This window comes from Plectropomus leopardus, chromosome 14, assembly GCF_008729295.1.
Source record: "Plectropomus leopardus isolate mb chromosome 14, YSFRI_Pleo_2.0, whole genome shotgun sequence".
NCBI classification, from domain to species: Eukaryota; Metazoa; Chordata; class Actinopteri; order Perciformes; family Serranidae; genus Plectropomus; species Plectropomus leopardus.
In genome coordinates, this window is record NC_056476.1 from 16307711 (window position 1) to 16325752 (window position 18042).

Below are 18042 nucleotides of genomic sequence, written 5' to 3' on the forward strand. Positions count from 1 at the left end.
CGCCGAAATCTCTTTTTACAAATAGATTTCATGGAAGACGTTTTGACATGTCACAGTCGGAGAAGCACAGGTGTAAATAATAGAATTAATGATGGCTGAATTCCACTCAGCTGCTTGTGCTGGCATTGTGTACGTTGGCTGACTGTCATGCTGTCTTGGCTTACTGGGACACTTGAATAGGACGGAGCCATCGTTTATGTTATTAGTAACAGCTGTGGGTTTCCTGCCATGACAAGTCAGAGTGTCTGCTGTGAAACGGCCGATGGTCCGCCCACACAGGTGTTGCCACTTTTCTGCCTGATTAGACCTCCTCTGGATACTCAATATGGACGAATCAGGGCTGCGTTCAGCCCCAACAAAACATACCGTTTATATGGACATGGATTATGAGGTATATTCCAGTTATGGTCATATTTGGGATATGTGTTAACATGAGCACAGAGAAATCATGTTATTTATATTCCCTGTATATATGATAAAGGCTAATATCCTAATTACGGATTACTGCATTCTTTTTGCTTAGCCAAACTTTTATTTTGAAGGTATCTGTGTTGCGTTGAACACTGTATTGTGTTATGCAGGCGCACTGCTTTTTAATACGAGGAGCTTTGATTCATTTCAGTTTAATTCAGCTCAAAAAGGGCTGTATTGGCGTGGGGAAAATATGTGCATGTTGCCAAAGCAAGTTTGGAATAAAAATTGTATGCACAATATGTAAATAATTACAAGAATTTTGGTTTATATACACGTCTCTGCACAGGGTTTCCCACACATTCATTTATTTGTGCCACCCCACCACGACAGCAGCATCTGCTGCCACATATGGATTTTTTTTTTTTGGGGCACTTGACCATTCATTAGCAGCCCTGTATGACTATATATATATATGTATATATATATATATATATACACACACACACACACACACACACATATATGTATGTATATATGTGTATATATATATGTATATATATATGTATGTGTGTGTGTATATATATATATATATATATATATATATATATATATATATATATATATATATATATATATATATATATATATATATATATATATATATATATATATATATATATATATATTTATTCATAGCACAACAATCTTGGAGTGCAGAGCGTACTCTGGGCACAGACAGAGCAGTAGATCACCACGCTCAGTCAATGTGAAACTGTTCATTGCGCTGAATCTTAAAGTTTGCCTATATAGCAGCTTCTCCTCTCATCTGCAACTCTGATCAGATCGATTCCTCAATGATCCATCCCGCAACTCAAACTGCACAAAGCGCACTCACAGACCTGGAAAATCCTCTAAATTTAGAGAAGGGAACCACCTCTTCCTCCCATCATCAGCTACCACCTCACATAAATTCTATATCTGCAAACACAGCTGCTTATTGGGTAAAACCTTTGACACACCCATCAAAGGAGAGAAATCGTACCTTAAAGCCAGTTGCAGATCGTTTTCACTGTTTCGCAGAAACATGTTCAACCTGATAACAGTGCAGATTGAACGTGCCCCTGGTTTGACATTTCCCTCGCCCTCCTGGTTGTTTTGTTGCACTGTTGGGGCAAAAGAGCACAGTCACACGTAAGGGAATGCAGGCGAGTGACCAACACCTGCTGATGTGCAGAGCGTGGGGGGCACAGAAACCTTGCTGGTTAATAAATATCATAAAATTATGGATGCTATTGGTACATTTTCTATTTTTTTACCTTTCTTCCAATTAAATGCAAGCCAGGCTGCATTTCTCATGTGTCGCAGTTGCTATTTTTCATGGCCAAAATCGTTCAATATTGGCTGGTTGGACACGGCAACCATCACTGTCTCCTCCAAGTTCACCACAGTTGAACTCCACATGATGCGAGTGATGCAAATTCGCTTCACCATCGCAAGTTGTAATGTTTTATTTGCCCCTCTGCTCGCATTGATTGGAAGTGAACATGAGGTGGATTTTAATTTTGCACACGTGATCATACCCTGACAATCTAACCCCAGCATCTACGTGGGCAGTCATTCTGGAAACAGCGTGCACCATTTTACTTCGGTTTCCATGTTGAACCGTAAACAACAGGTTTTAAGGTACCTTTCCTCTTGTTTGCTGTTTTTTTTTTCCAGAAGTGTTACCCAATCAGCAGTGATGTGCGGTGTTAAATAAATTAGGTAGTGTGGTTTGATGCGAAAGTTTTTCAATGTGCCACCATTTCGATTTTTATAAATGTTTTGCTTTGTTTTGTTGGGCTGAACGAGCCCCCGAATTAACCAAGTGAAAAACACCTGTGTGGGTGTGCGGGGCCTTTAATTTATAGCTGAAAAAAGATAAGTAAATAGTAATTATGGAAGAAGTAATCAGATCCAAAGCAGTTACTTTGACTTAATAAATAGCACAGTCTTCCTTTTTACAAAAACAAAAGTTGAATTCAAAAGCAATCAAGCGCATTATTGTTAATTCAGTACAACCAGGGGCTTTGCTGTTACAGCCTCATTTGGTCTTTTGGGTTAGCTTTTACAAAAGTTAGACATTTTACAAAAGTAAAATGTCCTTAAAGTATCTGGAGTAAAAGTCCCCACTGGGTTGTCACTACAGTGTAAGCAGCTTTTTAATGTTGTAGCTTGTTGAGCTATTTTGAGCCACTTGATAATACACACTGTTAGATAATTCAATCTATGACAATACATCAGAATTTATAATGTCAGACAGCAAAGGTCCTGCACATAAAATCTTAATTTGCAGCCACTTTTTACTAGCTGTCAAATAAATGTGTAATTCTAAGAAGAACAGTGTTTCACTCTGGCGTGCAGTTTGTTTAAAGCAGCACTGATCAGTTGATCTATCATGGATCTATATCTAATAATAAATAACCGATGTTTGCTAATGGTTCAAGTATCTTAATGCTGAAACCTTAATGTATTCTCTGTGGAGGAAATGAAGGCTGCTGATGAAGTTTGGACGGAGGGAGCTCAGAGATCACGTTGTAATAAATTGACCATTAATCCACCTTAATGTCCACACCACAACTGTCATGGGAGTGTGCACAAGCTGCTCTTGTTGTTTCACACACTTAGGGTTAGTGTTGGTGTTTTTCACTGTTGTGTGTGTGTGTGTGTGTGTGTGTGTGTGTGTGTGTGTGTGTGTGTGTGTGTGTGTGTGTGTGTGTGTGTGTGTGTGTGTGTGTGTGTGTGTGTGTGTGTGTGTGTGTGTGTGTGTGTGTGGCCTGCTCTGTTAAAGGCTGTAATTGACCTTAATTGAGGCTCTGTTTGTTATTTCTGCTGCTTCAGCGGAACTAATAACTGAGTGTCGTTCAAGTCTCTATTATATAACCTTGTTAAAGGTTGTTGATCACTGTAGCTGCTCCTTAAAGGACTGTCTCTCACTCATTATGTTGTCTTTTCCGTTCCTTCCTCAGACGACTACCCATCCACGCTCAATGACCATCACAGTCCCTCCTCCATCCCCATCTGTCCCAGCCCCAGAACCCTCACTGGCTGCCCCGTTCCTACTGTGCCTCCAGCCGGCCAATCAGTGCCCCACGTTCAGACCCCGCTGTCCGACCCCAGCCAACCGCAGCCTCCGCTGCAGGTGGCGAAGGAGTGTCCACAGAGTGCCAAGTCGCCCAGCGGGTCGAGGTCTGGCGCACGCGGCACCGGCAGCATCAGCTCGGCTGTCTGCCCTCTCAACAGGGACAAGAAGCAGAAGCTCGGCTCTGCTAGCGTCGGAGGCCGAACGGTTGCCAAGCAGCCAAAGAACGGACGCCAGAAATCCACCAACGGCTGGCGGCCAGTTGGCCTGCCCTTTCAGAAGGAGGTTTTCTCTGTGGTATGTAGAGAAAGTCATGCTGGTGCTTTTCGACACAGCCATACCGGTGCCGCTTGTAATTAAATGTGGTGTCATTTTAACTTTCCAGTCCTGAGAGAGGATTGTTTATGACATATTGTCACATTAGAGCTCATTCACCGTTTTTTGAGTTTCGTCCAAACACCTGACCATCCACATTTCTGTTGAGACATAGAAGTCATTCAGTGCAAATCACATCCTGGGGCTTTTTACTCCGCGGCCTCTCACAGCTTATCAGTGTGTGGCTGCCTGAGGAGTCAGAGTTTTCTTTTCTTTGTTTGCAGGGAGAGGAGGCTCTGGTGCTGAGGACGTGTTTCGAGGGAGTCCAGAGGGACGGAGAGCTGATTCGGGTCAGAGACACTGTTCTGCTGAAATCTGGACCTAGAAAGAAGTCTCTGCCTTACGTGGCCAAGATCTCGTCTCTGTGGGAAGAGCCAGAGTCAGGTAGGACACACCCTGTACACAGTGTTTACTTGTAGCACAAGAGGAGCTGAATTAATGCGGTAATAACCGGCTCCAGCTCTGAAGCGATCTGTGTGTGTTTTTGTTTTTCTTCAGGAGAGCTGATGATGAGTTTGTTTTGGTACTACCGTCCAGAACACACACAGGGAGGACGCAACCCCAGTGTGCATTGTGAGGTGAGAAGCAAATCCTTTTATACATTCAAAACACTGGTTTCAGAGTGGTCAGCAGGTGTTTGTTAAAATCATACACAAGGACATCTGAATCATTGCTCCAGTTAACCGTGTGCAAATGGTTTGTAGATGAGTGAGCATGCAGTGGTTATTAAATTGCATGTAAACATGGTTAGAATATTTATGCTTCGTGCCATGTTAGTTTTTTAGTCTCACAGGTGGAAACAGCATGACCATCATCTTAACTGACTTTTAAAACTGAAATTTGATTAAAACTATAAGGCTAGTAGTATTCTGTATTCCTTTTTTGTCAGCAAACCCCACAAAAGGACCAAAACCAACAATGAATTGATCCCACTCACAAGTTCTGTCTGTGTATTCAGAGACTGTTGCAGCTAAAACCTCTATTGTTGTAGAAAAACTATTTTAAACACAACAATAAGCCTCACATCCCTTCATAATCATAAACTGCAGTTTATTTTGAGTCAGTCCCACACACACACTGTCCTGCTGCGATAAGTACCCTCTATTGTATTCATCCACAGCAGAAAATAGTCCTCAACAAGTGCCCTATTTTCACATTTTATTTTATTAAAAACTGAAGTTCACAAGTTGTCAAAATGAAACCACATATTTGCAATCCGTTTTTTTTAAAGATTTACGTCTTTAGTTTAGGGAAGGCTTATTCATCAGTTGGCTGCCTGTGCAGCCACATCAGGCCCAGAAGCAACCTTTGAGTGGCCTAGCATATATAGATTTGTCAAACAAAACATGACAAAATATGTAAACTACATATAGACTCTGGAAGTGGCTACTGAGGGAGCCACCTCACTTCCTTTTGGTCTCTGTTGAGTTACACATGCACAGTACTGATCACACAGGATGTGTGAATTGGATATAATGACACTGCTAATCATGTCTCACAAAATAACATTTTGTCTAAACACTTTTCCTTGTCCTTGATGGAAAATGTTGAGGTGTGGTGTTTGTTTGGAGAGGGGCAAAGGGGGACAGATACTGGTAGAGAGAGACAGCATGTATTATTTATGACTTTTATTGCCACTTGTCATGGTTCTGTGCATTAATAGCACTGACAGCTCTATTTTATTCTGTTTCTGCACTTTGTGGCACATCCAGGTTTTTTTTATTACACGAATTGCATACTGCATTTATTTAAAAATTGTCATTACCAAAAGCTGAAAAAAAAGCCTTTAAATAGGCTGCTGAAAATGTCTGGCTGATCAACAATTTGCTGTCTTGAAAATCATTCCAGGTTTGGGACTGAGAGCCACAAACAGTGAAGTGGGAAAATACTGAGAAACTGATTAAGGCATTGTTAGTTTGGGATTTTAAATGAGATTTGTCAACAGCAAGAAATCTACAATGACAACAACATAATCTTTTAAACAAAGTGTCCCTTTTCTGTCTGTTAAATGTCCTGGGTATTTTTGCTTGCTTAATTCCTCTTTTAATAAAATAATTTTCTGTACGATGTGAGGATTAGTTTGCAAAACAACACAACACACTAATGTTTTAAGCCATTGCTCTTCCAATTTATTCCTGCCTATGAGTCTGCAACAAAATGAAAATGTTACAGTTCAAGAGAAGACATTTGAGATTTTGGCTTAAGTCAGTATCTAAAAAAGTGTGTGAAAGAGATGAGAGTGTAAGAACAAACTCACGGCAGACACACATGTTGAAGAGCACCTTCTGCTGGGCTTGCTCTGTGTTGTCAGTAATCTCCCTTAGGAGCAAGCTGCACTTCATTAAATCTCTAGAAACAATAAACCACATGAAGTCTGTCATTTCTGGGCTGCACTAACAAACAACAAACACATCAGAGCAGCAGTGTGAGAACAGTAGCTGGGTTTCGGCTCAGAGGAAGTAACATCTTTCTCCTTTGAGTCTGTCTTTACGTCTGGAAGTGAAGGTGATGTGCTCATGTACAGTGAAGGAAAAAGACGTCTTTTAAAGTCTCTGTGTACATGTGCAGACTGTGAAGGTTTAAGGGATCAGTTGCTTAATTTTGAGTCTTGGATGATTTTTTTTTTGTTTGTTAGTTTGGAGATACTAACACATTGAAACTATTTTTTTTTCAGAATGAGATCTTTGCGTCTCGTCACCAGGATGTGAACAGTGTGGCCTGTATTGAAGACAAATGCTATGTCCTAACACTGGCACAGTATTGTCGGTAAGAAACAGCATTTTGTGGTGGCTTTAGCGCGTTTCTTTGAAGTACATTTCTTGCCTTGCATTTGATTACCTGCTTAGAAGATCCAACAGTGCTGTTTTTTGAAGCTCAAAACAAATGCATGATATTTAACATAAAAAAGAGCCAGGTTTCTCTCAGTTCTCAGACAGTTTGAAGCTACAAAAAAATGTTTTTGTTGTTTTTCTGAATGTTTTTTTGAAGGGAGTTTGATGTCCTGCATTTGTGCTCTGTCCAGATTTTGTGCCTTGGTAAAACGCCGTAGGGAGGGCGTGCGCGACTGCGCCGCCTCCCTTATGGTGCCACCTGTTGTCGGCAACGCCATGCCCACCCACCACTGTGTGCCCGATGACGTCGACCCAGAGCTGGTGTTTTTCTGTCGACACGTCTACGATTTCCGCTACGGACGCCTCCTCAAGAACCTGCAGTAGCATCTGACGGGGGTGACACATACATGCTACATGGGCCGTGAGATAACATTTTACATCCTCCACAACTTTAATTAGCTACATACCTACCTGCTGCCTGCGTGACAGGAACTGGAAGTTTAGGATGAAGGACTGAGAGATGAGCTTCTTTTGTTCATATTTAACATGCCACACATTTATTTAGTCAGAGTAATGGCTTGACATATTGTATAAGAGTTATTATGGCAGTGTAATAATGGTCTTTATCATACATGGCTCTGTGGTGTCGTAGCAGCTGTGTGAAGAACCTGGAACGTACTCTGCTGTAGAAAAATGCTACTGTAGCTCTTAGAAATGTGACATTTGATAGATATGAAGACAGGTTGATGTAATGTGTGAATTGTGTTACTGTCTGCCTGACAGATATCAGACACTCAGTGTGTCTAAGTGATACGCCATAACTAAAGAGAACTGGAGGCATATCGTGCCGTATCGGTCCTTGAGAAGAAACAGAGAGATTTGTGAGACGCTGAAGATTCAATCACATTTGTCCTAAGATTTCTCTGCAAGTCAGTTTTACAAAGAAGCTCCAGAGTGAACATCTGTGCTCAAGATGTTTTTAAGGAATCATTTTGGGGAAACATGCTTTTTGCTTTCTTTTCAAAAATTAGATAAGATGATCGATACCACTTTTATGCTGATATGGTAAATATGAACCTATGGCCAGCAGTGCCAGGCCTCAAAGCCACTTTGACATACAAGTGCAACTTCCAGGTCTGTCATGTGATGCTATTTGGCCCAAAAATACTTTTCCCCATAGACTTACATTGGGAAAGAGCTGTTTGTAAATTAGCAGATACATTTTCATAGTGTCGCAGCCCCTACAAAATGACTAATTTTAGTACCGGTATTTTATTCAGTTGGTCTAATAACATTTCAGCGGTCTAGAAGAGACACGAGTGAAACATTTTATCTCCATTCAAGGTAGCTAATGTGGAGGTTAGCTGCTCAGCTTGTGTCTAGTTAGCCTGCTCTATGGGCCCAACAAGTGGAAGATCAAGCTAATTTATCACATGGAAATCAAATTTTTTTGGTTTAATGCTTGGCATAAAGACTGTAAAAAGAGCTAGTCTTGCTGTTTTTCCCTCTTTCCGGTCCTTGTGCTAAGCTAATTGACTGCTTGCTCCAGCTACATATTTACCAGATAAACACAAGAGTAGTATCAATATTCATATCTAACTTGCTGCAAAAAAGCAAATGAGCTTTTCCAATTTTTAAAAGGTTCTATTTTGTAGAGTGATAATCTCGAAGATTTCCATTTTGATAAATTTTAAGTCACTGTAACTCAGTGAGGTAGCACAATGGTGATTGAGCCTATGGCCTACAGATTAAAGCCCTCACATTTGCAGTTTTACGAACAGGGAGTGGAGGGCGACATTCCCGAAAAAAAATCAGAAGCACCGCAACATCATTAATAATCTGCTCTCATACACACCGAAAAATTCATACATGCACACACACACACACACCCACACCGTCTTTGCTGTAGTAACCCTTTCGTCTTATCAGCTGCAGGGACCATAAAAAACGTAATGTCCCACACTGCTTTCAAAACTTAAGGTCAGAATCTCCATCCAAAAAAAACAACAACCCAGACACACAATTAAAGCTCTGTCAAGAGCATGCTAAACCAGCAGGTTGCGATATAACCCTAACCTTAAAGCCATGATGGCCACCCAGAAGCTTGAAAAAGAGCTATTACTATAAGGCTACTTGGAGCAGTGACTTCTATGCCGCACTCTAACATCTCGCTTCCTCAATATAGGGGAAGAGTATCTGTGCATTTATGTGTAAACAAGTCAAAAGTCCTGTTAGCAAGGGTAGAACCAGCACTATTTTGGCCATGTTCACCATTGCAAGAAATGTCGCCTCATTTGTGATGCCTCACTGGTGCACACTCCAACGTCTTATGCCAAAAACTCCTTTCTGTCAGCACGTCAATGCAGAAAATAAAGTTTCTGAACATTTTACAAAAAGTCAATTTTCAGTGATCCAAAACGCAGTTTGCTTTTGGATGAAAGGCTGAAATGCACAGAAAAAAAACGACATTTTCAAATACACTTGTTTAAGTGTGGACTAAATCTTAGTCTGCCAACAAACACACTGCAATTACCATTTATCGCCATAAGCGCCACCAAAGAGGACTAAAAAGGAGATCTTCAAGATTGTAGCTTTTACATTTACATTTTCACATAATTGTGACTGACCTGTTGGTCTATGTAGTAAACTCTGACCGCAGCTGTGAGGGAAGTTCTTTATCAGAAGGTTTCATTAATTCCAACTCAAATTTTTTTACCACTGATTAAGTCCGTGCAAAGTAAACAATGACATGTGGACGTTTTTTTGGCTCCACCTCTCGTAATTTTGTAGAGAATTTATAAGTTTCATGTCATATCTGTAACTCTGCAGTTCACCAGAGTGATGAATCTCACAATTTTAGTACAAACCTGCAGTCTACAAAGAAAGCACACTTGAGTTTGTTTGATTTTGCAGTGTGAAGACGTCCGGTGAGGCGAGCAGTGAGGGGATTTTTGTTATGCCAATGCTGAGGAATATTTTACTTTCTCAAAGCTGTTTGCCAGAGGTGCGATTCGACTCCGGTGTCAGCTAACTGTATATTTGCATTTATATATCTGGATGAGTGTCTGTTTGTGGCAGATGGCATCAGTTAGTCACCTATATTCTTGTTTCTTCACCGATGAGATGGTGAGTAATGTATTCAGTGTAGCATTTAGATCTGTGATGATGATCCATTCCTATGTTTGAGAGAAGATATGTATTTATTTCTGTACTGAGAAAATATAATTTATTTTCAAAAGATAATTTTAAAGAATAGAGTTTTAGATGAGTGGCTTTCATTCCTGATTAGAAAGGAGGTCTCTCCTTCTTAGCTGTCTAAGATGAAAAGTGTGAGTCATTTGCAATAGTATTTCTGTGACTGATCGCTCGCCCAATACAAGCCTGTTAAATGTCGTGTTGAGATGTCAAAGTCCTCCGCGTAGACTCGAGGACACATTTAGAAGGATCTCAGATACAGTTTGAAGGAGACCTGCTAACATGTGACCAGAGATGCTTAACCTGCAGGACCAAAACGTACCTTGGCCTCTCCCAGCTTCCTGTCATTCTCCTGTCACTTCTCCTCGGATGATAAAGCTTTGCCTCTTCACCTTTAAATGCCGAATGCTACGATGATTTAAACCTACCTTGCCATTAGCCTGTGCCCTTGATCTTGCTGCCTTATAGAACATTCCCAGCCTTTCATTTAAAAATGTGTACCGATATCAGCCTGGGGGGAACGAAGCTTCTTAGTGTGCCGATCTTGATTCCTAGACGCTTGAGATGCATCTCAGGTCCATCGCTTTCATGTGATCTGAAAGGCAAAAGTGATTCTTGATCAATGCTTTTATTTTGACAAAAGTCTGAGTCAAATTCAAAGTGATCTGTCAAAGATCTGTGGCTGTTAAAGGAGCAGTTCAACATTTAAGGAAATACACTTATTTGTTTTCTTGTGGAGGGTTAAATTTTAAGATCACTACCATCACCATCACACCTGTACGCCAGATTATGAAGCTGCAGTCAGCACCTAGCTAAGCGTAGCTTTAAGACTGCAGGGGGGAGCAGGCGGTCTCTGTCTGAGAGGCCAACAAGACCAGCACCTCTAAAGCTGACTGATAAATATGTCTGTAAAAATCACATCTTTGCTTTTATGTTAAGCTAAGCTGATTGTCTGTTGGCTGTAGCTTCATCTTTAGTGTACAGACAAGAGTGTGATATTGATCTAATAATCAAAAGGCCTTTACACACCAGCAACACATTCTTACTCCCAACTCGTCAAATCTCAATGCTCGGTCAGACTGTGACGCTTTAGGTGCCCCTCCGGTGTTAGTTTTGGATGCTCAGGGAAGGCGTGTCAATTTACCCTTGTTAGATATTTGTGTTTTCAAAATAAACTTCAGTTTTCACAGGGCATCTACAGTTTCTGATACAGTCTCCTTTCAAAGTAAAATTATATCATCGATTTTTTTAAAACGTTGTTTTTAGGTTCACTTCCGTAGGTCTAGGCAAAAAAAAGCATGTGGTAAGGTGTAAAAAAACATCATGGTTTGGCTAAGAATAAGTATGTGTGTTGCTAATGTAATGAAATGTCATGTAATATATGTCACATGACAAATATAGCATAGCATGCTATGCATACTAGCACACTTTGTACTTATTAAAATAACTAGATTGACCTTTGTTTTCACACAGGACACAAACAGTCTCCCAGGCGAAAATCCGGAGTTTGTTGCTCTTTATACTATAGCAGTTACTTGAAGCATCAAAACATGCAGCTGCCCAGTGCGTCTCATACGGCCACTAAATGATAACTTGGTGCATCGTTGTCTGACACCAGCTACGCCACTGACCTAGCATCAGTACTTGACGAGTTGAGAGTGACACTGGGTTGCACAGAGGGATGTGACGAAAATATGACAAAAAAAATTGCGAAACTATTCATACTGGCAGTGATGTAAATTCGCGACAGTTGCAACAATGTAATGTCCATTTTGCAAAACATAATTGGTTGATGGCTTTATTCACAGTGCAAACTCGGCCTTGTTAAAAAAAAATCTCTTCCTTGCTTCATGCTATTCATGCTCTGTGTGAAAGTACTCATGACAAAAACAGCATTTAAAAAAAAAAAAGATATTGACATTCAAATTGATCACATCAAAAAACGCCTCTGGTGTAAAAAGACCTTAACTCTTGATAAAAAAAAAGAGCTAATGGTGTTTCCCAAAAAATTTGAACCACAATGTAATTTTGTGCTTCCTGGAGAACAGCACCTGCAGTCAGTTTAAAATTTCATCAGTTGCGACTGAATATTAGTCATTACAAGGTTTACACGGTGGACAAAAAGTATCAAAATGTCCACTGAAACTTTTCTAATCCACTTCTTCATCATAATCCAGCTCTCAGCTGTCCATCTGTACACTCATTATGTTCCAAACACAAACACACAGCTTCCTGGCAGAGCTTCAGGGAGTGAGGACATGGATTATGCTGCAGGAGCGTTTGAGACGTTTTAAGTCTTTGAAACCATTCCCAGCATGTTTTGAGGTGACCACAAGCGCTGTTCTGCATGAACTGCAAACTATTTACAGCCGCCTTAAAAGCACAGGGGGTATTAGATTGTGAGAAGATAGATTTTGGGTAGAGTATCACTTGAAAACACCCACATCCTGCCTACATCTTCTTCACCCCCTGTACAAACGGTCAAGTAGATTACTTTGTGTGTTACAGGCAGAAATCGAATTCACAATGATGGATTAATGGATTAATATTTGACTTTAAAACAAGCCTCCCCTGATTAAAATCTCCATACCGGTTAATTCAGTTCATTAGACTCAAATTAATATATCCTGCCTTTTCAAATCAAAGGTTATCAATCTGTATCAAAACTACAGCAAATTTTCTTCACCGAAAAGCTTTTTTTTTAAATATTGAAGGATGGTGGATTTACAGTAGTAAAGCCCACACAGCACAATCCAACAAAGCAGAATTGGGTAAACCTACATTTTGATTTTGTTTGATTTGGTTCAGCAATTTAAAATCCCCCTGGGTGTTCTGGATAAGAGTTAACCAAACACAGTACATATAATGGCCTTAGGAATCATTCAGCAAACTAATTATGTTTAATCAAGATGTGTGATACTTATGTCTTAATTGGTCCTCTGTGCCTGTTCCCATTAACCCGTCGTCGTATATACTCCGAACGTTTTCCACCAAGAGAAGGACAAGCTGTTGTTTTTACCCACCTTCCAAATGCCTTTCATTTTTGCCAGATGACGCTGGTCTGATCTTGAATCACCACAAAGAAATGTTTGCACCAAAAAGAGAGAGAGAGAGAGGAGAAGGTATTCGAAACATGAATTTAATTTCATTCCCAGGTGTACAAAAAAAAGCCTAAACTTTGGTTCTTCTGATGTGAATTTATGTTCATAATCTTTGCATGGCGTTTTTGGAAATATCTTGGAAATATTAATCACAGCACAGATTATTTGTATGGTTTCAAATGGACCTCTGTAATATAAGAAAAATATTTAATTGTAATAAATAATATATGAGTTTGAACATGTGTTTGTTGGATTTTTTATGGCATCATATATCAAGATTAATTATCAGATACTTGTAGCCAAGTTGAGAGCTGTAGTGATATATGTTGTCCACATGAGGGCTCAGTCAGATAATGTTTTTATATCTGATCTGACGTTCATCAACGCTTATTACATCTTGTATGAAAAGGTTGTCTGACGGGATCAGTCGTGCAGGGGAAGTGTTCAGACCCTTAAATAAACGTACCAACACTGTAAAAAAAAAAAAAACACACTCTGCAAATAGTAAAAGTCCAAGTCAGTTTAATAGATCAAAATATTTAAAAGGAAAAGCAGTCCTTATATTTGTTATAGTTAATTTTATAATTAATCGACCAATCCTTTCAGCTGCTCTTGTATATTTTTATATTGTTTATGCACAAGTTAGTGGAGTAAAAAGTACAATGTTTGCGTTTGAAGTGTGGTGCAGTAAAAGTAGAAAGTAAATATTCAAGTAAAGTAAAAGTACCTAATATTTGTACTGGAGTGCAGTACTTGAGTAAACAGTGAGACATGACAGGCACTAACTTATATTTATTCATAAAGACTTTAATAACAACTTACCTTCATATAAAATTTCCTCAATAAATTGGTCCTATAGCCATTATTTGGCCCGCTGAAGTGCTTGACTAGTGCTTTTTTGTGTTTGCACATATGAAGTCATGTGCAAACACTTAATGGGCCCTGGAGTTATGCAAACTATCCACTTACAAACTTAATAAGGTTTGTCAAGCTCCTTTATTATCATGGCTGACTCAATTCAAAGAATTCCTCACAACATCTCGCTCTCAACTCTCCATCTGTCTGTCCACGTGTTTATTGTCTGTTTTTTTTTGCGGACATTTTTATGAGAAATGCATGCTGAAGTACTGACTGACTCCTTTTGTTGCCTCTGATTTAGAAAGTTTCACAATTTCAGCATTGAAAAGAGACTCAAACTTATTTTTCATTGCATCAAGACTTCCCCCCTTTGTTTCTACTGTGGCAATTCATTCATCTCCTGAAATGATCACAATCCCATTTATCTGTTAGTGCCGTGTAGATAATGACAGGAAAAACAAGCATGCAAGCACCTTGAAAGCAGACAGGAGGGGATGTAAATCATCTAACTGCAATAATCAGACCTGCGATGAATATGAATGAGGCTTCTGGCACTACTCAATCAGGTTATGAGGTTTAAAATGGCATAAGCAGGTCAATCATTTGCATCTGTAACAGCATGTGTGGGAAAAGAATCAGAACGAAAAGCCAGCTGCTTCAGTTCACCTATTATTTAGCAGGATTGTGTTTGTGTGTCTGTGTGCATGCTCAATAAATTGGGCAGTGATGTGTGTTCATTATGACTCTCCTCTGAAGCCCCAGTCCTGTTCTTTGCAGCAACAGCCAGTACAGGATCTACAAGTCCTTATAATCAATTATTCCAAACCACGGATACTTGTAACCCAAGGTGGTACTTCTGCCGTTGTCAATGGGGATGTGGAAATGATTGTGGAGTAGCTCAGCTAATTTAAAAAAAAAAAATGTATTAAGAAGGAAACTAAACAAGCAAAAAGGATGAGAAATGCGTGCAGATCTGATCTTACGTATGCCTATATGTTTTGTCCCAATAAAAAAATAAATAGGCCTATACGAATCAGCTACATTTTGATTTGAGATCTGAAAGTCTGCTAAAGTAGGCCAGTAGCCAAGGCTAACATTGTTAGATAAACAGCAAAAATGATTGGTTTTTAACTTTTTTAGCCACTAGCAGTCTAATATGCTAAAAGTCATGGATAAACAGTTGTAGTAGCCTAGCTAAGGTAACGTTTAACGTAGCAAAAATGATTGCCCTTGAAGCTAACTTTTGTAAAAACTTAATTTTAGCAGTGTATCGTGCTAAAAATATCTATCTATTAAAGTAGTAAACAAAAGGTAACGTGTTAACTGCTAAAGTAGCAGTTTGATATGCTAAAAGAAAATGATTAACAATTGACCACTAAGAATTTTTTTTTTCCACCAATAGTTAAAGCCAACAAATGACAACTTCATCAAACCAACCTAACTTAGTGTATATGAAAACATAAACACAGCCTGACATATAGCCTATGCATGGGCTAGACTGTAAACTGAACATAACTGGAACAGATGGTGAAGGGTCAGCTACTTCACCAGCTCTGATAGAGCTGTGGAAGCACCTCAAACAAAAAGGTTAACCACTGCTTTTAATTTCATTTTCATGGACAACAGGCAGTTAAAGCTGTGACCAATTAAATCAATAGACATCACTGTTGTTTAAACATTCAGTTTCTACAAAAGGAAGAACTGCCTTTTCCCCCGAGCAATCAGAAGAAGTGGCTTCAAATTGGATTCCTTATTGTCATGTCAGCCATCTACATGAGCTTCATGAGTGCATTTGTACGTAATGCCAGCGGAGGTCCTGACCTGGCATTAAATTACACATCGGCAAGGGTTTGCACAGACAGTGTCATTACAATTTTGCACCGCTCTGCTGTCGATTAGACCTCTCCTACCCTCCGTGCGCCTGCATACACCAGCAATATACCCGGTCACATGCACAGTGGCTTTACCTTTTCGGAAGTTTTACATTATTCTGGCAAATTGATGCTGTTTTTATGTGCAAAATTTATGAGAAAATCTAATTTACCACAACACATTCTGCTTGTTATGTTGTCAAGAACAATAAATGTGACAATCTGACTTATGTAAGAGCCAGATTTATTTTTCCTGCTGCTCTTTTAGTTTGTGTAAAATCCTCTCCGTATGGAAGCAGACAAAACAATTAGACTGTTGCTTGTCTGACATTCAGGATTTTCATGCTCCATCAAAACTCTCACTAATTATTTTGTTTTTTAGAAACCTCTGCCTACAGTTCACCCTCCAGGTAAAGCTGTGACTCCATGGGAGGTAATTTTTTTCAAAGAGCCTTGTGAGTATAAAAAGAAACAACACACTATACAACAAGTGAAATCCTGTAAATTCTGTTCCTCAGCTCAAAATGCCCTGTAAGGATTTCCAGAATTGCCTCATTTGTTGCTTGCTTTTTTTGTATCACCAGACAGTAAGAGTCGATATCTCAACAACATCATCCTTTTTTCAATTTGGCTTGTTTTTTCCTGCTGATGCTGCTTCATAGACGTCAGTTCTTCATTACAAATGCAAAGAGTTCAGGGCAACCATCGAAACTGAGTACCATCATCTCTCCTGAATGTATACTTACAGCACACAAGTACCGGTACTTAACGATATCAAGATGATGGACATTTGCATATAAAGACTTTGCTAAGCTTGCTCTCATTTGCATTCTCATAAAGGATATTTACAACACAATAAGACATGAGGATAGCTGGATGCATAAGTAGACATGTGATCTGCACACAGTATTTTGCTGGTGGACTGTTTTATGCCCCCATTAGAGGAGACAACGGCTGCGCTTCCCAAATGTAATATTCATCGAGCAGTTTCCCCTTATCTTCTGTTGTGCACTACCTACTGTATTTTCAGACTACAGCAACAATGATAATCATCTCACAGCTGTCAGCTCCTAAAAGAATATACATAAACATAACACATTTGTCGAAAAAAGGAGTTGTGGGTGAAATATAAACAGTGTCCAGACCAACATCCTATCAGATGCCGTTTGTTAAGACATCGAATCTGAGAAAAGGGCCATTAAGAAAATCTTGTGGCTTTTGCTTTATTATATATATATATATATAAAATATATATATATATATATATATATATATATATATATATATATATATATAATATATATAAAGACAACATGCCTCCACACCAGCAATCGTCATGGCCACAGGCATTATGTTTCTGGATTGTTCATCCATGCGTCTGTCAGTACGTCACATCCTTGTTGTCAGTATACATAATAAATACTTAAAATTTGGCACAAACATCCATTTAAAGTAGCAAAAATGATTGCCCTTTAAGCTAACTTTTGTAAAAGCTTAATTTTAGTAGTTTATCATGCTAAAAATATCTAACTATTAAAGTCGTAAGCAAAAGGTAATGCGTTAACTGCAAAAATAGCAGTTTGATATGCTAAAAGAAAAGGGTTAAAAATTGACCACTAAAAATATTTTAGTTAAATATAACATAATAGTTAAAGCCGACAAATGACAACTTAACCAAACCAACTTAACTTAGTGTATATGAAAAATACATACATACATTCATACATACATATAGCCTGACCTATAGCCTATGCATGGGCTAGACTGTAAACTGAACATAACTGGAACAGATGGTGAAGGGTCAGCTACTTCACCAGCTCTGATAGAGCTGTGGAAGCACCTCAAACAAAAAGGTTAACCGCTGCTTTTAATTTCACTTTCATGGACAACAGGCAGTTAAAGCTGTGACCAATTAAATTAATAGACATCACTGTTGATGGCAACAACTAACAATCAACATGATTGTTAGTTTTTGTTAGAGATAATTGCAGCGCATTCAGACTTTATTTTCACCTTTTCACATATGCTAAAATCCTTTAAATTCATTTTTCCCTCAACAATCTGCTCTCATGACACTTGAAATGTCGCTCAGGTGCCTCCCATTTCCCTTAATCATCTTTGTTTTGTTTCTACACCTTGATTGGAGTCCAGCTGTGGTGAATTCACTTGACTGGGCATGACTCACAGCTGACAATACAGAGCAAGAAAACAATATGTGGGACCTCAGGAAAGCAATAGTTGGAGATGTAGGTTTTAAATATAACATAACATCCACA

At 39.2% G+C, this 18042-nt stretch overlaps 1 protein-coding gene across 2 annotated transcripts in view; it reads left to right on the forward strand.

The window, feature by feature from the left end:
* The window catches only part of bahd1 (bromo adjacent homology domain containing 1), a 43199-nt gene extending 32344 nt beyond the window's left edge, over positions 1-10855 (forward strand). For both annotated transcript variants that reach the window (XM_042500341.1, XM_042500342.1), the window contains exons 3-7: positions 3423-3832; positions 4135-4294; positions 4409-4488; positions 6585-6676; positions 6933-10855. In XM_042500341.1, coding sequence (XP_042356275.1) covers positions 3423-3832; positions 4135-4294; positions 4409-4488; positions 6585-6676; positions 6933-7125 — 935 coding nt within the window. In that variant the 3' untranslated portion in view covers positions 7126-10855. The remainder of the gene's footprint in view (positions 1-3422; positions 3833-4134; positions 4295-4408; positions 4489-6584; positions 6677-6932) is intronic.
* The last annotated feature ends 7187 nt before the right edge of the window (positions 10856-18042 follow it).